The sequence below is a fragment of the Platalea leucorodia genome (assembly GCF_965183815.1).
Source record: "Platalea leucorodia genome assembly, chromosome: Z".
In the NCBI taxonomy this organism is placed as follows: domain Eukaryota; kingdom Metazoa; phylum Chordata; class Aves; order Pelecaniformes; family Threskiornithidae; genus Platalea; species Platalea leucorodia.
The window spans coordinates 40,735,173-40,757,580 of record NC_138858.1 but is presented as its reverse complement, the minus strand read 5'-3'; the positions used below and the strand labels follow the sequence as shown (position 1 = coordinate 40,757,580).

Genomic DNA, 22,408 nt, shown 5'->3' with positions numbered 1-22,408 from the left:
AATCCACTATTTACCTGACTCCAGAAAAAAACTTTGGGCTAAAACATTTGTGGCTTTGTGGTTTTGGAAGAAAAACATGTTCCAGTGTGACAGCCTGATTCCATTCATATGGATATACCCTATGCTCGAGGAGGTGACAGGGCACAGCCACCTACTTAGAGATGCGCATAGCTTCTAGCATAATAGGACTGTAAATTGACTATCTCATCTTCAATAATCTCTCTTCCATGTCTTCTCTTCAGTGCTGAGGGTTAGAAAACTATTTGCCCTCTGTAAGCAAAAAAAATTTGAAAATTAAACATTAAAATTACAACCATTTCTATGATGCCTCATTTACCAACCACAAAACCTCTTCTAGGCAACAAAACCCTTCTGAGGTTTTCAAATTATTTTCAAATAGACTATTAGGCTAAGATACCTTACTAACACCTCTAGGGAAAAGTTGATGCTGACATTTTTTTAAGGTAGGCCCCTTCCTCGCTGGCAGAATAATCAGTTTTTAAGAACATTTCTTTTACACTATCCTCTTTCTTAAAGCATTTTCCTTGCCATTTTACCAGAAATATGCTAGAATTTTACTTCCTTTCACAGAAAGAAAGAGCAAGAGGTCTTACTTGAAAAATAAAAAAAAAAAAAAAGAAAAAAGGGAAGAAGGTGGTATAGCATAGAATTTATTATCATCATCACACAACAGAATTTCTTCACAGGGAAACATTGTTTGTTTTTATAGTTATTTTACAATTAATATTCTCTTAATGCAAATTGGTTAAGAAGTTCCATATGCTAAGAGTTCTAAGGCTATTTCATGCTGAAATTTCAATCTGGTGCTACGCAAGCTCAATGGGTTTTCACCCTAACTTTTAACGAGCAGAAAGAATCAAATGTTACCTGAACTGTTTAAGCAAGGGGAGCAAGCCTGATACACAGTTAGTAGCTCATGAAAAACTTTTTTTTTCCCCAATGAGAATATAAACAACTTTTCGGTTTTGTTTTACAAACACTATTCAAGTGAAGTAGAACAAGCTTTATTAATTAATTATTAATAATAAAATTATTTTATTAAAACAACTCCAAAACAACTATATCTCTGTTCAGTCTCCTCTGCTGCTTGCCAAGCACACAGGATAATACTAGCTGTGAATGCAACATTCCCACCTTTGAGAACGTTTAAGACATCTTTCAGGCACTTTTTCTCTTTTCAGGATAGCACGTCTATACTTTACATCTAGCTTTTCAATCTTCCTTTTGTATTAGAGTAGCAATGTGATCTCTGATGACGCTGTCTGTTGTACACATTTTGGTATTAGAGTCAGTCTCAGTAACAGCACATCAAACGGTGATGGTCTCAGGACTAAGACATAAAGGGCTTTTTCCGTAACAGTCTTTTTGTTGCTTTGTGTTGCTGACAAATAAATCATCAAAAGCAGGGAGTGCCAAATGAAGATAATTCTTTTATCTCAACAGTCTCCACTTCTGAGCTGGTGATGGCACACAAATATTTGTAGTGCCAACCATCCAAAGGATTTGCATGCCATGCTTCACAAAACCACAGAATAGCTGCGCTTGAAAGGGACCCCTTGAGAGCATCTAGTCCACCTCGTGCTCAGAGCAGGGTTGGTTACAGCAGGTTCCCCAGGGCGGTGCTCAGTTGGGTTCTGAATAGCTGTAAAGATGGGACCTCCACAGTCGGTTCCAGTGTTCGACCACCCTCCCAGAAAAAAGTTCTTTTCTTGTATTCAGATCAGGTTTCCCATCTTTCAGTGCATGCTCATTGCCTCTTGCTGTCTCAGTGGGCAGTACTGGGGAAAGTCTAGCTCTCTCCACTCCCTCCCTGAGATATTCACACACGCAGTTAAGACCCTCCCAAACCTTTTCTTCTCCAGGCTGAACAGGTCCAGCTCTCTCACCCTCTCTTCCTATGACAGATGCTCCGGTCCTTCAGCCATAGCTGTGGCCCTGCACTGGACATGCTCCAGTGCATCCGTATCTTCCTTACACTGGAGAGCCCAGAACTGGGCCCAGTGCTCCAGAGGCGTCTGTGCTCACAGTGCTGAGTGGAGGGGAAGGATCACCTCCCTTGGCCTGCTGGCGAGTCTCTGCCTAATGCAGCCCAGGATGCTGCTGGTCTTTGCTGTAAGGGTGCATTGCTGGCTCACGGTCAGCTTGTCCACCAGGGTCCCCAACTCCTTTTCTGCACAGCTGCTTTCAAGTGATCGGCGTGCCTTTTTTTTTTTCCCCAGGATGCTTTTTCCTCTGGCTCTCAAACACTATTTTCCTTAATTTTGTCTTTAAGATATTAACAATGCCTACTGTATAGTGAGAAAAATTTGTACCGGTAGGACCTGGAATATTCCATGGCAAGAGGTACCAAGTAGCTAGCCCTGCTGCACAATGTCATCCAATTAAAAGAGCCCAAAAGTAAAGATGCAATTTTTTTTTTTCACCTAAAAAAAGCTTCAAAAGGAAAGCACGTTTGAAATCAGTCAATAAGAGTAGCTAACTGAACATACACTAGAATTCTTTGCTGCCACAAGCAGACAGTAAAGAGAGGGGAGGTTTTTTATTTTTTTTTTTTTAATGTGTGGCTCGGAATGTGAGACAGCAAAACATGTCCCAAAGGACCCCACCTTTAGAAAGTAATCTCATATTTTACATAAATGAAGTTGTTTTTAAAATTGATTTGCCAAGGTTTCCAGACCTGAAAAAGATAGTTTACTGTCAAATATTTGTCTCTTAAAAAAAAAAAAAAAAGGAATGAGACCACGTGGTTCACAAAATGCTCTTTTCTTTTTCCCTAAAATACAGCCATTGTCTTGCTAATGAATGCTGAATCAACTCTTATTTATCATGAGACAATTGCATTTACAACAAAACAACAGCCCATTGTCAATTTCATCAAAACGATGGTTTAAGGACAAGACAACCACCGCGTCAAATGTTTTCCTCCTAGCTGCAATAGCTCAGAGTTACTTTATGTCGGTAACAAGTTTGTTGCCGTGACACAATTCTCAATACAACCTAGGCTGTGCATAAAACCAATTTTACTTCTTTCAGTAAACAACTCATCTGAAAAATCTAGGTGTAAAATACAAATCATAACAAACTGGCAATAGTTAACCATGCGTAAGTGGTCTCAAAGAGACCACAACCTTTACTCACCAGTGTAATCAGCACAGCTGCATCTACTGAAGACAAAACACTTAGTCAGGCCTTTTGTTCTGCTTCAACAAAACACAGAAACAAAAGCAGCAAAACTGCTATGCCACCTTTTCTGTCTTTTCAGTTACAGGGTGCCATAATATTCCCTAGAACAATCAGACAGTTCTTGTGATGACACTTGATCATTTCCCTGCAATTTGCAGTACTATCAGCCACTCTGTATCACTTATCACTGCAGTTCTACATTCTTTATTTGTGAATTTCTGAAGAGGACTCTCAAAACAGACTTCATTCATCACAAAGAAAGCACTTAAACGCTTAATGGTAACGATTTCCATCTAAATCAGAGACAGTGGTTGGACAGTAGTAAGAAAATGAAATCAAACTGTGAATATAGTATGATGTAATAAAGCTGACTTACATATCTATTTAAGCACACTTCCAATTGCAAATCTTGGATTAGGATGAAAATCTTTAAGTCTAATATTATTGTGGCTGAATACTAATCTGAAGTTCAGAACACATTGAAGCATACTTGATCAAAAAGACAAACAAGAACCCAGTTGCTTGAGAACAAATTAAAATTTCCTTCTATTCAATTAACAAACTAAAGAGCACAAAACAAGAAGTCACTGATGATTTCAAAGAAAGCTAAATTTGAATTCATTACAGAAGAATGTAAGTAGTTCTTGAGCAGAAAATCTGTATGCTGAACAGCAGAAAGAAGATAGATGAGGCATGGGGGTGGGAGGTTGATCAGAAGAGTAGTTGCTGATAAAAAAATGCGCTGACAATTCATAACAATGGGTTTTGCGTTAGTTCTCTGATTTCCTAGAGTAAATGAGGAGTTGCTTATTATTTTGATATCACAAGCAACTGTTGCTATTTCTTTTAAAAAAAAAGGAAGAACAGCAAATGTGTAGAATATTGTTTACTGTTAACACATCTTAATCAAAGTTTTCACAATACTTGAAGATACATTTAAGTATACAATAGTCTCAATCACAAAAAACAAGCAGAACAATTAAACTACATAAGGCCTTAAAATTAGAAGCACAGTGTGTATTGTTGGAATATTACTTTGTTTACAAATAGGCTACATATAATTAAGTTTAGTTTTCATATTTTTTTTTTCAAGCAAAATGCATTCAAGGGAAAGGCAACTTACAAAGTTCATTTTACTATGAGTTAATAGAAAAATGTCAACATTCTCTTCCTGCCCCTCCCTCCACCCCCTCCAGGCACAATTAGTACAATTTCCATACAATACTCAAAACCCAATAAGCTTTTACACTAAACATCTGAAAGTAAGCCTGATCAGACAACTGCAAACTTGCAAATTGTTTATTACAAAGTTGGATAAACTTCCAGGTTCTTTTTAATGAAATATTGCATTTCTACTCAATCAATGTTTAAAACTATGTTGTCCACAAAGCCTTTCTAGGTTCTAAAAGTCTTACTGGTTTCAATGAAGTACTTAGTGGCCTCAGTAGCAATTACATGAATGATATTTATGTTACAACAATGATAACTTGTGGCATTACTTTGGCAAGATTAGGACTGCTGAGAAGATGACTGGGTAAATTTAACATGAAAGGTAAGGGAGAACACAGGAACAAAACAACTGAAGTAAAACTAAGCACAAAAGATATGAAAAATATGGAAAGAGAGATCTATTTGGACCCCCTCCCCCTATAACAGGGCATGGGTCATTTCCAGTGACTGTCTATTCTTATTACATACATTAGTATTTGCTCAAGTTTCATGGCTATTACATTTTTACAGAACAACTGCTTAGAAGTCTGGTTTTTAATTTACACCTGTGCAATAGAGTAAGTCACAGTACATTTTGAGATGTTTAAAAAATATTTATAAACTTGTTTTTGATATACTAAAGCATTTGGCAATACTTTTACAGCATTTGATTTTATATAATTAAAGTTTCATACAGTACTCCTTGTGAATTTTTTTTTGTACATCTAAGAAGAAAACCTCACACAAAGTAGTATGAACTTCCAAGCTTGACTGCGTGATCATGTAATTCCAGTTTATAATACTGGCATTAAAACCTTCATTAATTATGTTGACAAATCATTACCTGTACATTTAATGAAGGCAACCAAGATGATTTGAAAACACAACCTTCAGGTTTTATGTTACGTTATATCAAGGTGTGCAGTTCTGCAGTGATATGAAAAAACATGTAAATATACAGAGAAAATTACAAGTTCACCAGTTCCTGTGACACAAACTGTTTTAATCTTTCAAGATACTGTCCATAGAGCTCCACATCATTATGGCCTGCTCCTTCTACCCACAGTGGTTCTACAGGTCTCTGGCAACGCTCAAATAATGCTAGGCCATGTGAAAAGTCAATTACTTCATCTTCAGTCCCGTGGATTATTAACACAGGAGATGTTATTTTAGAAATTTTGTCAATGCTGTAAGAAAAAGATTATATCTATGAACACAGTGAGCTTTTTGAAGGACCAGACTGTTAATTTAACTTTTTAATTACACATTGTAGTTTAACCATTTAATTCTGAAGTTGTTTAAATCATTAGAAAATTAGATCTTATCAACACCCTGGAAGCCATTACAGCAGCACATATAAAGCCACACAGAAAGGAAAAACACTACTGGAAACTATTAGCATTGAATAACCGAGTAATCTGTCTAAAAGTGGTATTCATTACCATGTTCACTTAAAAAAAAAAAGAAAGTACTACAGAGTTTTTCAGTAAAAAAGTGCTTCTCAGAAGTAAAAGACTTTTAGCACTTAAAGTTTGACCATCTACGGGGAAAAAAAACTCTTTGAAGTTAGATGCTCAAAATATAAATAATTCTTTGAGACAAGTGTAGCAGTTTGTAATGGCCAACTTGTGGCATATTTCTGAAACATGACAGGAATTTTCTTCAGTTAAGGTCTACTTGGTTTTCCAGTCTTTGTTACTTACAGAAACATACGCAAAAGACTTTGTTCAGTTACCCAGATTAACAATTCACTGGACTAGAACTGCTTGTTAGAATTAGTGACATGAGTGGTTACATATAGAAAAACTAATCGCTTCTTTAACAGATACCCACTGAAATGATTAGGTATATGAAAAACGCAGAAGATTTACAAAGTTCTGCAAACTCCTTCAAATCAAGTGTTCCTTGTTATTCACTCTGATTTTTCTCCAACTGTTTTTTTTAAATCTTTGAAAGAAATTTCAGAGGTTTTGCCGTATTACTTGTTTCCCTAGTCTAAAACTTCGATAATAGAGAAAAATGCATGCAGAATAAAAAAATCTTACAACTTACTTTGGGAATGCGTCAAAGCAATAGGTCTTCTTCGTATCAGGAAAAGCTACTCGCATTCCTGAGGTCAGTGGAGAATGAAGAATTACAGCAGCACTTTCATACCTAGCAGCAAGATCCACAGATGGTACTGTTCCTATACTCTGGCCATATATAATCACATTTTCAGGGCGGATTCCATACCTAGAAAATTAAAAATGTTAACAGAAGTGGCATATAAAGAAAACCAGACAAAGCTGCAACTACACAGCAAGACAAAAAAAGCATTTCTGAAGACGAAAAGAGGACAAACGATGAAACAGGAGCTGGTAGAATAATGAGCAAGTATATTCTATAACATTCCTAACCTAAAAGGGCAATTGTTTACTCTGTATTTGCAGTATTTTTTTTTGCCTTATGCCTGAATGATACTGAAATATGGGTTTATTTTTTGAAATACGGATTTGTGAATGCAGTTGTGACTTGTATACTAGTTGAAAGCCTTTACTGGTAACTCCAGTGGACCTACAACAGAAAACTGATTAAAGCCTTACTAGCTCTATGGTTATCATCAAGCAGAGCATAGTCGAATTGCAAAAATTTGGTCAGCTTTACTCTTCTGATACCTGACAAAAACTGCAAGCCGGTAACATTGCTCAGCAATTTAGTGGGACCTCAAGCATGCCCACACAGACAATGGACGGAATATTATGCATTCTATGTAATTGCCGAGATGCTTCTTTCTTATCACAGTTGATTTGACATGCAAGCTAGCAGGAGGAATACCCAACCTAACCTACAATTAAGACAGTCCAACAAGCACTACAAAATTAAAATCAAAGCCTCCCTCCTAGTAAGATGAAAACACTCATTTTTTCTGTAACTAACTGAAGTAAACAAAAGAGTCATGAAACATCTAGTTAACACTTATACAAGTCAGATCTAATATATTTTTCTGCATTACTGGGGAAACAAAGAGCAGCTGTTTCCTAAGTAACACTGGAAAAGCCTCTAAGCAGAACGTTATGCTGGCAAGAACAGTGCCTACAACAGAAGTGAGCTGCTGATACATTGATCTATACTGACAAAGTACTCTTAGTACAGGTTCAGACTTCAAAAAGTATATCTATCTGGGTACTTTTGTTGTAACTTATTTTGGGAATAGGAAGAGATACTGCATTGCCTTACAAAAAAAAAATCATTGTCCTCACGTATTATCAGAAGCTTGTTCAGCTTTCTGAGTTAGAGCAGACTAGCCTAACACCACTGTGGAATGCCATGGAGTAAGCTCAATGTTTGCCAACTGACTATAATCCCAAAAGGACTGACAATCAACTGTTTTCAGTTGAAGTGGCAGAAAGTGCAACCATTACCTCTTCTACAATAAATGCATGCATCTTTTATGTCAAAGCTAGATAACAACAGTCATACTTACAAAGGAGTTCTCAAATTAGTACATTTCACATCCATCCAGTAAAGCCAGGGAAACAGAGGTAATGATAAATTCCTCAAGTACTTTTCAGTAAGTCAGAAAACATGTACTGTGTGTTACATCAGTATGCAATAAACAGTTAATTAAAAAGAAAAATCTAGGAAGATTTCAAGAAAAACAAAATCACATTTAAGTATTACTGAAATGTAAGTATCACTAGCAGAACTCATTAGGCACCCCAATAAGCATTCTAAATTGGGGCTAAAATCCACTGTTCACAGCTAACATTGTCTATTTAACTGTTCATCTACTTATTTAAATTGTGTTCTGCTAGAATGAAACATAAAAGCTGTAAAAGTATTAGCACAGATAGATCCATCGTGACTACTTAATTACTATCAGTGTTTTCCTAGAAAGAGTTTCTAGGATCATAATCAAATTAAGAATTCAAAAACACTAAGACTCAATCATCAGCCTGGAACTACAGGCAAGCTCTCCACCTCACAACAGTTCACAGAGAATAAAAAAAAAAAATTGAAACATTCTGATTAACAAAGACTTTCTCAAAATTCCAACACACAAAAATACAATAAATAAAAGCTTTGAAACTGGAACAAATGTAAGGTCTTCACTATTTCTGTGTCTCTTCTGAAAAACCTGAAAGCAGCCTAGCACCTATCCTTTTACAATTAATCTCCGAATTCAAAATAATTCAAATCACATTTGTCCATTCTGAAAGTACAGTATGGCCTTCTATCCCTTTCACATAACCTGAACAAAACTCGCATTAATACCTGACACTTTGCATCATTAGTATAGCATGGAGTTTGCACAGTACATTATGCCATAACATAGTTCTCAAATTAAAAAAACCTTGCAAATTATCACACTCGCATTTCCTCAGGTATTGAGTTTTACAAGATGCAGGCCATTGCACAGAAATTTAAAACAAAACTTAGAAGTATATATTATCTTCTTTCTCATTATTCGTCCTCCTATTTTTGGATCCAAATCCTTCAGCCTAAAGATAGCTAAATATCAGCTACAAAAAGTAATCCAAGAAAAGCATTTACTATATTTGGATTACAGTAATCCTTTCTCCATCACAGCCAAACAGATTGCCTTCACAGCACCCAATAGAAACTATTTGTTTTGCAGTCTGGAAACTAAAATAGTGAGGCCAATCAACAGAAGTGGTGGTTCAAAGTAGTCAGACTTTTGAATATTCTGGCTTGGGGAAAAAAACAAAACAAAACAAGAAGCTTTGAAACCAGAGAGCAACATCTGCTGTGTCTGTCTCCTGTCTTCCCTCTTCTCTTGAACACAGTTCTGAAAAGTTCAGGGAAAAAGGAATAGCCCAACAGCCCTCAGTCCCTCTCTCCCAAAAGTATCACTTTCCAATCTAAAATGGAAGAATTCTTGAAAAAGATAACTGTTGATAGGTTCCCGAGTCATAAAATTCGTCTGCTCCTTCTTTTGACAAGTCCTGTAAACTCCAGGTAAACTGCAAGAAGTTTAGTAGAAAATTATTAGTTGACTACACACCTCGTCTCCCAAATGAGGAAGTGTCAGATCAAGAGAAAAAGTGGCAGTAATATTGTTCTCTTAATCAGTGCCTTCGAATTACAGGCCAACCTGAGGAAGGGGAACGTGACAGTTACAGAGCCACATGCTGCAAGTAGCTGTTCTGGTGACATGGGCTCAAAGACACGATGTAAAAAGTGTTGGTATCTTTGAAACTTCATTACATTGCTCATATGAGTAATGTAAACACTATTGTCTATTCAATTGATCTTAGATAACTTGTGTCAGAATAGACAGGCTTTCGGTTTGCTGGTGGTGGTAATGTTTTTTTATTTTTTTATTTTTTATTTTTTTTTAAGCCATAATCACCAGAAAGGACCTTGGAACAAAATCTTGAAAGTAGCTGTGCACAGATACTCAGAAAAAGCATTCTTCCTCAGGGACAAGTTATTCTGGACTGAATCTAACAAAATCTACATAGATATTTTCTGCAGTTTAAAGGCTGCCCACAAATTTCTCTCTTTCCCACAGCAACTGATATTTCAATTCCTTTCAACACCTGATTCATCCTTTATGTTCACGTACCTAAGGGCTACCTGCCTGGAAAGCACATGGAAGTTTTTACAGAGCAGTTTTTACACATAATTAAATGTACTTCTGTTGACGTAAGCTTGCTAGCATCCACACAGTGTCTGAGCACTCACAAACTTCTGCCCCATCATCACACTAAAGGTACAGGTTAATGTCACTATGAAGCTAACCTACCGCCAAACAGAAGAGAACCACTTTCCTATTTGCATCTTCAGCCACATGTTGCCCCTCAATGTGCTTCACCAACTAGTTTAAGAAACTAAACCGATCACTTCTCAGAGTAGGGGAGCAACTACTTTTCTGCTCCTTTGTGCTGGCTGTCTTCAGGGCCAGGCAAGAAATGACATGCCACTGGTGGGCTAAAGGAAGGAGCAAGCCAATAAATCATTGTAACTGTACCATCAGACCGCTCCCTAGATTCAGAGTCCAAGAATGGAATCACAGAACAGTTTGGGTTGGAAGATGACGTAGCCCAGCCCCCCACCATAGGCAGGAATATCGTTTGTCATCGATCGGGTTGCTCAAAGCCCCATCTGACCTTACCTTGAACACATTAATTGGATATACATCATACATCACTTACATTGGATATTCATCATATTAAATGCTTTCGTTGGATATACATCGCATTACCGTGATGTGCAATATGCAAACTACAAAATGTATGTCTGGCTGTAAGGAATGTGTGGTTTTTTTGTTTGTTTGTTTGTTTTTTTTAACTTCAGTTATCTTTAACAACAAAATACCAGCTGAAATTACCATGCTATACTTGCAGGCTCTTAGAGTACCTGCCATTTTGCCTTTGATATACCCAAGGGAGACAGAAGGCAATTTATCTTTTTACTTCTGAACTACTGCTGTTAATCTAGAAGACTTGCTCGCTTTACAATAATAAAATCAAATATCAGTAAAATCAACCTTAGAAGGGTACATTTTCAATAGTACCTCTGAGGCTCACACTAAGAGGTGCAATGGATGCTCTAGAGAGGCTACTGTTTGTGAAGTATTGCAACACACGCATTTAACCAACTGACAGCGGTGCTTGGGGCAAAAGGAACAAGGGGGAACATCCTGAGGGAATTTTCAATGCACATTTTGGAACCTTTTGTCATCACACACATAACACAGGAAATCACAGCTACAAATTCCAGAACATGAAGGGCATGAACATCCTCCATACCTTTAACTATCAACATTCCAAGTCATGCATAAAATTCATGAGCGTACAGCTCTTCCTCAACTCAGATGCACATTCCCCTTCTTGTGTATACAACATGTAACATTGCTAGAAGAAAAAGGGAACTATGTTTTATGAGAGCCCATTGACCATGCATGTAGTAATCAACAAACTGTACCTCCTCTGCCTCTCTCATGATGGTTTGGCCTTTTCTAAATCTTAAAATGCTACTGGTACATTTGTTTTATTGGCAAGATTTCACTTCATGATAAATTGAGCTACTTTTCCTTATCAACTTAAATAAAAGCTCAATTTCTCTCCAAATATTCAAAGTTAAGGCACCTCATCTTCTGGCAAAGAAACCTCCTACTTTTGAATAAAAAAAAAAACAAAAACCAACAAACCCATAATTTGTCAATTCTCAAAAGAACACTTTCAGCCAACATCCAAATAGATTTGATATTATTCCTATATTTGGCTATTGAAATTATGGACATTCTGCCCACTTTGACACAGTCTGACAGTGAGATTTACCCTTCAATTTTTCAATTATTATACAGTCCATGATAAGCAACAATGAAAAGGCTGTTTGGCTTCTTAAAGGTAGATCTGATCATGGAGCAACTCTGGCAAGGTTTCTCTTCAGGTTTTTGAATGAGCACCACTTGCCCTGCATTTGCCTGGTGCTGGTTAAACCTTTCCACCCTTGCTAGGGTGTCATCAAAGGCCTTCAGAGACCAGGACAGCAGAAAATAGGCGTATCCCAAAACGACTCCTGGCATTTCAACACTTTGTAGCTATGACTGTCAGAAGAAGAATGTCCTTACTTGCAGCTTTTATATAGTCCCATGCACATGAATATGCAATAACGTGCAACTTTCCCAAACGCGATGGCAGTGAATCACCTTGCCTTCTTCCACAGTCAGCATCCATGTGGATAGCTACTGCTTCCTATTAAAATACTCAAAGCAGGTAAAGAGTAGGGACACAATTCAGAATCTTCATCTGCTGTTTACCTCTTCTGACCTGCTGCCAAATTAGCTTTCTATATTCATTTACATGAAGGACAATATTCACATACCCTTACGGCAACCACTTTTAAGAAAGTGGTGTTGGAGCAACCTCACCATCACCCGCAATACTAGTTCCAGACGATTGCACTTGTGGTGTCCAGTTGTCCCCACTTGACAGCTGTGCCAATTTACAGATGACCATCTGGACTGTCCTTCCAAGATATAAAACTTAACACACTAACACATCTCCACCACAAGCAGCTGTGTTGACTGCAGAACGAAGTCCACATCAGCACTTCTATTACCCTACAAACACCTTTTAATGCTAGGTTCTATGATCCCATTTCTCAGAACAGGGAATGCAGAGAGCTGCAGGTGGCCGTGATCAACCTCCAACAAAGGTAATTTCTCCATTCTTTTCTTTGTCCCATCGCAATCTATGAGGCACAGTTTAAAAGTCTAGGATCCCTTTCTTCTCTCATCCCATCAACATGAATTTCAAAGGAGTTACAGCTGTACTTACACCTATCCTGCAAACAATTCACAGAATTAATTTGTTTTTGCAGAACACTTACATTAGAAAATGTTAAAGGTGGTGCCAGTGTAATACTGACAGAACAGGCTATGCTAGAAAAGTGAATCAATGCTACAGCAAATGCTCAAAGGCTCCATTCTGGTCCAGATATTCATCAAGTATTTAAACACAGGTGAGCACTATCTCAGGGCTCAAGAGAATACCATGGACTGGTAACCAAACTGTGTGAGCCAGAGTCACATGCTCAACTTATCCCTGCTACATTCAACATTCAGCTACAAGGACAAGACCAGGTCGGCCAACTGGAAAGTTGTTCAAAGTATCACAGTGAAAACTAGTAATACCGACAAATTTTTAAGCAATGGAAAAAATTCAGTTCACATTTGTGAAATACACAAGTTGGGCAGACCAATCCAAGCTCTATACAGTCTACAGAATTATGCACTTCTAAAGGAAGTTTTGACAGAAAAAATAAATGCAGACAGCAAATGGGATTGAGGTGAGGTCATCCCTGAATGGAAGAGGGAAAAGCAGTATGTATTTAGAGTTGCCCTGACAATGCCTGTTCAGCAAAGGGCATGTTCAGATGGGATATTATAATGAACAATCTTATTTGAGTGGGGATGATACACTATGCATTGTTGAAGAATGGAGGTGAGAATTCAAGTTGCAATCACATTTCCTTTTAGGTTTTCAATCAGAAATTCATCAGGGGGAGGAAGAGACAATAATTACAAATTAGTTCATAAAACAGAACCTGTAAACTGATATAAACAAACAATTAAGTTTCACCATCTAGTTCTCTTCTATTTTCTGGTACATTTAAATAAATCAAACTGTCTTCCACATTGACCAAAACCATAATATGGTTTGTAAACAATGTTCCTGGGTATTTCACCAAGTGGCTATCTTCCAGATCACCTATCAACTACAAAACAGTCACCAGTGCACCTGTTGCAGCTCTTGGCTTACAGAATGGATGTCTAGTTATATCTCAACTTTCCACTGTAATCAAAAGAAATGCCCAAACCTAATCTAACAACACAGTATGCACGTTTTCAAATACATGAGGCTGAATACCTGTCCCCCGTGGTTGTATGAGGTTTATGATAATAAGCGTTCCTCCTACTTTAATATATGACCAAAATATACTTCTTTGAAAAGAAGTATCACACCTTTGTTATAATGTAAAAGAAATGCAAGACAATATGTGTATTTAAAACGCTGAAAAAGGATAATCTGCTCCGAAGTAACAGGAAAATACTTAATATTACATTGATCAAGTTCTAAATCCACTGCAACAATTAGCAGGCTCCAGGATTTAAAAAGTCTTTACACATGCCCTTACACTAACTCACATCTCTGATATTATATTATTAAATGGTATGCTCAGGTTGCAATGATCAAACTATAACATGCTGCTCTACATTAAATTCAGGTATTCACAGCTTTTTTGTTGCTAAATATACAATATGATGGGAGGCTTTTTGGTGAACATCTATTCTTATGATTGCATAGTATTTACAAAAATAATCTTTTTGTAGTTTGTGTACTTGTAACACAAGAAGAATATTGCTCTAAATGGAACAAACCATGGTGAAAAATACTCTCAAATTTAAGACGGTATTCCATGCTGCGTTTATTTGGTGCCTGGGATTTTCACCTGTATCAGAGAATGCCTCCAGAGCCTTTCATCTTACTATCTCCCTAAAACCAGAGGCTTAGGCCATAGAAAATGCTGAAATAACATCCTTCCAATTCGCATTTTTTTTCCTTGTCCAGTTTTAATCTATTTGAGCTAACATCACTGATTCAAATTCCTGTTTTTTTGTTCCCACCATAATGTATTTACACAGATCAATTACAACCTCTCCTGCACATCATATTTTGCTAAGATAAAAACATCTTTTTGTTTTATATAGAAAGCTATCTTTGGAAATACTGTAGCTGCTAGTCTGAATTTTGAAACAAAGGTGGTCTGAACACCATACAGAAATCCAGAGTCTCACCAGGTTCTCTTATAACAGCTTTTACCACTGCCTCTCCCTACAAAAAAAAGTAGGTGATACAAATACCTGAAAAACCAACCTGCATTTTCTCTCAGCTGCATTACACCAGTGGCTCACTTACTGGGGAATCAATTATTATAGTTTTTTCCTATCTTCTGCGATTTCCAACTGAGAAGATCCCAAACTGTGACAATAAGGGTTATCTTCTAATCATTCAAGACTGAAACGTACCTTATTAAATTTCATCCCATTTCAATTTTTCTAGTATATCGGTACTATTTACTGATCCTGCTCAATACTGACATTGCCTTCAACATAAGGCACCACCAATCAGCTTGGATACGAATCCCTTAATCCTAAAATACAGCATTTCTGTTTAAACTACCAATGCAGATAAAGTACAACCATTTGAAAAGCACGCTGTAAAAGAGAAATGGCAACTAATGTCTTACCTTGTCCTAAGAGCCACCCAAGCAGCTTCAATGTCAGCATACAGATTCTTCTCTGTTGGCTTCCCAGAACTTGCACCATATCCAGAATAATCATATGAGAATATGTTGCAATTAATCCGTGAACCCAGTCCTATGTAAAAGCTGCTCATCTGACCTAGGTCAACAGCATTTCCATGTGAGAAGAGCAATGTATACTTGGCGTGAGGTGAGCAACGCACAAACATACAGGCAATCCTGTTACCTTTACTTGTTCTAGTCATGAAGCACTCAATGGCATCTTTTTCTCTAGAAGAATATTGCCAGTCTGCTCGCTCTGAGAGATGTAAAGTCCAGCGACTACCACTCTCATCACACATCAGTGTGTACGTGGGATCAGGAGGTAAGAATGCCAGTTTGGAGGCAATTTTCCCTGGGCATGGCGGACAACAGAACAGGCAACACAGTTCACTAAAGGAAAGATTATTCATCTTCTAGTCTGAAACAGGAAGAGAGAATGATATCAGTTTCTAGTTACAATCCTATATAAAAAGAAGAAAAAAAGAAAAACTCATGGAAAATGTAAACTTAACCTCTCTAGAAAATAATACATAATTTTAGTGGAAACATTTAACAAAATATAGATTTAAATATATATGCAAATTTCTATGTAATAGCTTATTTGATATTATTAGCTACTTTAGGATGAGCATATTATTAAAGAAGTGACAACTCTAAAGCCCTGCCAGATATTAAGACTAAAATATGATTACCCAGGGAAAGAACAAGCATGAATTTGGGATTTTCTTTGGAGGAAGCCCCTCATCTTAAGCCATTGAGAGAACTGTTCATCCTGTTCACAAATACATATGTTATAAAGAATAATGAAAATACTTTGCAGTGTTTGCAGGATACTAAGGCTATGCAGATCTCTGCAGCCAAAAATCACTACAGTGTTTCCTAAATACAGAGAATATGTATTGCAATTGTGAGTTAGAGGCTCCTTGCAAGCAGTATCAACAGTATGAAAGGTTCATGAAGGTCAAAACTTAGAGGGCAAAACAAGATGCTTCTGCTGGCTTAGCAAACACTGTAGGCCTTGTGCAAACTAAAAACCCAGCCATAAACTCTTCCTTGCTTCACATACAGGCTGACATAAACGTTTCCAAATTCAAAGAAGTTATTAGCTAAGGTTTCCTGTATTGCACATAGGAATTGGAATTATATTAATGATATAACTATTTTTATGCCATGCTTTAACAAAAACATCCCAAACCAAATGCTCTATGAGAGATATTTGGAAAATCAATATAATCTATACTATCAATTCAAAGCATTGGTTAACAGAGTAGGGGGAGGAAGAAAAGTAAACACACATACACCTAAAGCAAGATAGGTAAAGATACTGTTCCCTTGAAAAGCAGGCATTGTGTCCTCTTAATTTACAGCAGGGAGAAGCAAGGGGGGGAAAAACCTTTTGTTGTGACAATCCTTTTTCTCAGAGGTAGGAAGAGCAATGAAATCTGCCAAAAGCCAACATGGGAACCAGCACACCTAAGATAAGCATTTATGCTACTTTCCTTGTGTTAAGGCATCTGCCATTTCACCTCAACTTAAACAACTTTTTCATCCCAAATCTATCTACAGGTGTCAAACTCAGTTCCTGCCACGTCACTGCGAACCGGAACACTCTTAGAGTTTCATGTACCAGATCCGACTGCTAGATCCAAGTTTACAAATGAGAACAAAACAAGATGACTTCTGATGTCCTCAGTCCCATGTAGTTTCAAAAATACTTGGGTAATCCAACAATAAAATCTTACTGCTAACTATAATGCTTGACGACATTTAGATCATATTTCAAAGTGTGTCTTCTAACTTGCATACAAGCATAGTTTTCATGCCTGTATAAATTTCTCTTCAGAAAAGCTTCAAGGATGCTACTGTAAGAACTGTTGAATACAGATCACAGAACAACTATCTGTACTTTGGATGTGTAAATGGTCTCTTCCCTGTGGTAGAGTATGAATGCATACTTCATACAATGTTACATAGAGTATACTTGCAGAGTAGTAACACAGGCACAGCAAGACAGTCTGATAAACAGCATGAGCATTCTTGGAATACTACTCCTCTTTGTAGGGCATAAAACCCCAGTTTTTTGCCAAGGCTGCTACAGCCAAGTGCGTGCACCCCAAGTCTCTATTCTTCTGCAAAACAGAGGAAAATCACAGATTCTTAGATACGGGTGACCAACACTACCAATTTCGAGGAGATGGCAGGAAGGGTGTACTGATCACCTCTCATAAAAAGGCAGATTGTCTCTTAAAGGCAGATCCCGAATAAATGACCATATTTCTGCCAGCTAAAGAAACAACAACCTCATGCATTTATGTATCAGCACAGGTAGTCATTCAAATTTGGAATAGCTCATCTGTTCCCTGTCAGGTGAGATTATCTGGACATTAAGTTTAATTTTAACCTGCAAGTCAGGACAAGAAGTGGAAGAGGTCTAGGGATTGGCAAAAGGCTTGGGCTGTCTTATGCACAGGAAAGACTCAATACTTTTTTAATCTTCTTTACTTCTCTTACAGCTGTGAGCACCAAAGGAGCCACTTCTTTCACCGCTACTTCGAAAGTTCATGTTCACAGCCCAGAGAAACTGCTGTGATGCCTCAACAGGCTTTTTTTGCAAGAAGTGCTTCTGACCCAGTATTCAACCACACTTCTATTTCTATCAGAAACTATTAAACCAATCTGTTCCAACTAAGTTTTCCCACCTTTTCAGAAAAGCTGAAGGCCAAAGCTACAACTTATTCTATGTGGGGGGAAAAAACAAATTATTTTATGTGAAAAATTTAGAAGAATACATACCTCCAAAACTGAGGTATAAATAGTCTGTTCTCCCCAGGAACAGCAGATTGCGCTCTATTCCAGCATACAACAATAGCTACAGAATTTCTTACTTGCTTCCCAATCCACTTGTCAGAAACAATTAAAACAGGAGTTTATATTATTTATAACTATAAACAGCCCAGCAATACTACAAATATGATCTCACTCAGAAAATATCTGCTATTTGTCAAAGGCATTTCAGAAGACTAGAAGCTGGCCTGTGGAATTTACACACAGGGCAGTACTGTAGTAACTACAGTTAATCAGCTGAGGCGGTACTGTGCCCCAGCATAGCTTAATTGTGCTAAAAATGGGCTGTTGCCACATATGGAAAATGACTTATGCTGAAGACCATGGCTAAAGTATTATTTCTTCCTTGTACTAGACTGTAGTGTAGACTTTATATAATGTCCCTTTAATCCAATGGAAACTCTGCCTACTGAAACTAAAGATTCTGATTCCAGTTGTTCTCCATCTAAATCAAGGCTAGCAACAACTATTTTCTTTAAAACAAATACTTGCTACTTTCTTCACTCAGAAGACCCAAGAAAAACAGCAGATCCCTATCATCACCAACTGAACAAATCTGACACAAAACACCTACTGAACTTCCTCAGGAGGATACCTTCAACTAAATGCAAACAATGTTTCCATTATACTGGAACTGGTTTGTCATTCATTGTATTCACATGAGTGTGTTCTTAACCTCCGGATCTGGAATGGAACCAGGATGTGAGAAAGTCCCCAGGGTGTATAGAGTAATTCTGATAGCACTGTTTAAAGTTCAACTGAATCAGTATTTCAGCCTAGTAGTTAGCCACCAGATGTCATAATTGAACTTCAACTAAACAGGCACTATCTTTCCTCAAAAGGTATACTGCTCAGATACTTCAGTGAGGGATTAAACTTAATGTTACCCCCCAATAGTGTTGCTTTTTTTTTTTTTTTTTTTTAATGTTCTTAATGTTAGAAAACATGTAACATGATTTCCTAATGATTCATCCAGCCAGAAATTATTATGGTAAAAATGAAAAGAAAAGTCACAAAACCCCCTTCATTTAGCATCACCCAGCCTTGGTAAAAGCTTTGGAGATCAACTGTCTTAAGAGACCGATTATTTTATTAAGTCTAAAATATCATTTATGGAAAGTGAACAAGGTATCACAAGTGAAGTTGCATTAAAAATCACTCCAATAACAAATGGGTTTGATGTATGCTTTATATGGAGTCTTACTGAAACCAGGGCAGAAACAACACTGACCACAAACTACCTTAAGCATATAGTTCCACAAGTACAAATGAATAACCTTAACAGGACTTGTTTGCCTAAGATATGTTGTGAATACCTAAGTTATGGTCTAACACCTTCTGAGCATGTATGATGTAAATCTCCGTGCTCATTACAGCAGCATCGTCAGACAGGGAGATCAACACATCCCAACAATATAACTATTTTGCCTTCTATTTGTCATTTCAGTACTAATAAAGAAGCCAGTGGTTTTCTGCAAACACAGTTCCTAATGCTGGTAAAATTACTAACAACAACAAAAATACAGTAAGAGAAATATATATATACATATCTTTTAAAATTATATTGCATTTTTCATATAAATTAAGTAGGAAAATTCTGTGGCAGAAACTGTGAAAAACTGATACTCCCAATATTGCACCAAGAAAGGCTAAGAAATAAAACAGACACAAGTGGCATTACCCATCCCTTCTGGGATAGCTTTTAGAAGCAAGGCGAGATAATTTTATCAAATTTATCTCTTTAACTCTCTTATGAATAAAAAAGTAACATGGAAAATGACAAATGTAAAACTCCCCACAGGCAGTAATTTCAATCCATTCTTCGGCAATTAACCTTTATTCATTAAGGCTGACAGAAGAGGGGGGAAAAGTCTATCTAATCTGAAAGAACACCTCAAATATTTATCTTGATTCCTAGGATAACACAAATGTAGTTCTTTCATATAAGCAATTATTCCTGTCCTCCTCCCTCTGCAAATCATAACTAGAGAGTGGCTCCTATTATTCACATCTTTTGAGTACTTCACTACATATTAGCCTCAAAAGCCCAACCCTTGCAAACACTTATCTAGAAATCTTATATTTACATTAAATATAAATTATTCTAATTGTGTATTTAAATTAAATTACCTATTTCACAGGAACTATTCACAAGAACAAAGTCAAACTCTTAAATACAGCTGCTGGTTTGTAAATTTTCATGGTGCTCTAACTGTAACAGGCAAGATATTAAAATTGTTTGGGTTTTTGTTTATTGTTTGGGTGTTTTTTTTTTTTAAATCATCATTTTTCATTATATACTGCTGAAATAAGTTCTAATGTAGTTTCCCTCACCCTTTCATTGAGCACAACGCAATGAAAACTTGAGTTCAAGCCACTACTGAAGCACTCATGTTTATTTCAACAACTGCATTATATTAAAAATGGAAGAGAAGGATATGAACACCCTCCAACTACTTCAACAGTTAAAGCAACAAAATATTTAGTGAAAAAAAAAAACAAACAACAAAACACTGTCTGGTTAAGTACTATATAAAGGATTGAACTAACAGAATTGTTAAGAAAGAATACACGGTAGGTCCGGAAAAGCACACAGAGGAAGTCTATTCAATAATGAAAAAGCCATACCGAGAAATACTGCGAAGTAACTCTTTAAGGTAGTGTTCGAAGAGCAAAACAACATACAGCAAAACAGAGAGGCCTGGTAGGACCACAACTTCCTTTGGTTAGTTTGATTTCAAACAATTAAACAGCTTTACTATCCTCACAAATTCTAGCAATATTACAAAGCTTAACTTGTATACAGGGAGACGTTTCGCTTCTTCCGCTGGTTGCTTTTGTATACCTCAAAGACCTAAAGGCACGGCGGGGAAAAAAAAAAAAAAAAAAAAAAAGAAGACAGGGAATACAGGAAACACGAGGTGAAAAATCCAGCCCTTCCTTCTCACCTAGAGAGCAACCCCAGCCTGCAGAGACCGCCGGCAGAGCAGCGCGGGTCGCGGCGGGTCAGGTAGCGCTCGGCGCAAGGCCCCGCCGCCGCCGCCCGGCGCCGCCCGCCCGAGGCCGCCTGCGCCCCGGCCGCCGCCGGCTGCGGCCCCTCCTGCCCCTCGGCCGCGTCCGCCCGGCGCTTCCCTGCACCAGTCGCTCCGTCGCCGACCAGAAGCTACGCTTCTAAAACCGGTCCACGTTCAGATGGTTTCTGCAGTCAGGTATTTTCCTAGCTACCTGCTGGCCAAATACTTTAAACTTTTAAACTAATAATACCCGAGAGCAATTTTGAGGCCAGCGTCACTCCCACCGGGAACAGCAGAAGCTGAACAAATACATTAAATCGGGCCCGCGAGAATTAAACGAACTCTTCAGGTGCCTGTATCTAAAAAGGACTTGGCAGAAGGCAACAGCGCTGACGCCGAGGCACCAGTCAGACCCGCCAAAAGCCGGAATTTAACCAGCGTTTAAAAACTCGGCGCGCCCGTTTCCCGAACAAAGGCGTCCACGGCCAGACCAGGGAGAGGGGAGCCCCGGGACAGACCGCCCGCGGCACCCCGGGCCCTCCGAGGCGGGGGACGCCCCTCCCGCGGCAGGGCAGAGGCCCCCGAGCCCGCAGCCGGGACGCGGGCGGGGCGGGGGTCGCCGGGGCCGCCACCCCCTTGCCCGGCTCACGTCGGAGAGCCGAACCGCCGCCTCCCTCGCTGAGGAAAAGCCGGTGCCTGCCGCGGCCCCTTCCCCCTGCCTCGGGAGCGGGGCGGCCACGCGCCCGCCCCGGGCGGAGGAGAAGGACCGCGGATCGTGAGGAGGGAAGCGAGGCGGCCGGACCCGCCGAGGGGCCGACCCTCACCCCGCCGCCAGCGCTGAGCCGGCTGCTCCCCGCCACCCCCTCGCCGCAACTCGCCCGTCCCCGCACCCCCCCGTCCCGGCCCGGCCGCCGCCGGGGGGAGGAGAGCCCCTACCTGCGCCTGGCGCTCCGCTCGGCGGCGGCGGCGGCCCCGCGCTTTCCCAACCGCCGCCGCTCGAACGCCGGGCCGGCGGGGGGAGGGGTGCCGGCTGTGCTGAGTAACGGCGCGGCGGCGGCGGGCGGCTGTCAGCGCCCCGGCCCCGGCCGGCGCCCGCAGCTCCGCAGCCGCGCTCCGCGGCAGAGAAGGCGCGGCCCCTGGAGAGGTGCCCTCGGCGCGGCCTAAGGGAGCGGCGCCGGCCTCACTTCACCGAGCGACTGCATCGGATCGAGCGGCTGCCGGGGCGGCCAAGGGGGCGGTGGGGCGGGGCGGGACCGGCCGCCGCGCACCAATGGGGGCGCAGCCCGCAGCGCCGCTCCGGCCACTGAGGCTCCGCCTGA

General features: G+C 39.3%; 1 protein-coding gene across 3 annotated transcripts; it reads right to left on the bottom strand.

The window, feature by feature from the left end:
- Window positions 1-2,728: 2,728 nt before the first annotated feature.
- On the bottom strand, window positions 2,729-22,164 carry ABHD17B (abhydrolase domain containing 17B, depalmitoylase). Of its 3 annotated transcripts, none has more exons than XM_082336676.1 (5): window positions 22,026-22,164; window positions 20,704-20,929; window positions 15,175-15,649; window positions 6,466-6,645; window positions 2,729-5,600 (listed from the first exon to the last, which is right to left on the bottom strand). In XM_082336676.1, exons 3-5 carry the CDS (start codon window positions 15,639-15,641, stop codon window positions 5,381-5,383), a joined length of 867 nt encoding a protein of 288 aa, XP_082192802.1. In that variant the 5' UTR covers window positions 15,642-15,649; window positions 20,704-20,929; window positions 22,026-22,164; the 3' UTR covers window positions 2,729-5,380. The 3 variants fall into 3 exon arrangements, with proteins under 3 accessions (XP_082192802.1, XP_082192801.1, XP_082192803.1); XM_082336677.1 differs by lacking the exon at window positions 20,704-20,929 and having other exon boundaries at window positions 2,730-5,600; window positions 15,175-15,328; window positions 15,416-15,649; XM_082336675.1 differs by lacking the exon at window positions 20,704-20,929.
- Window positions 22,165-22,408: the final 244 nt, after the last annotated feature.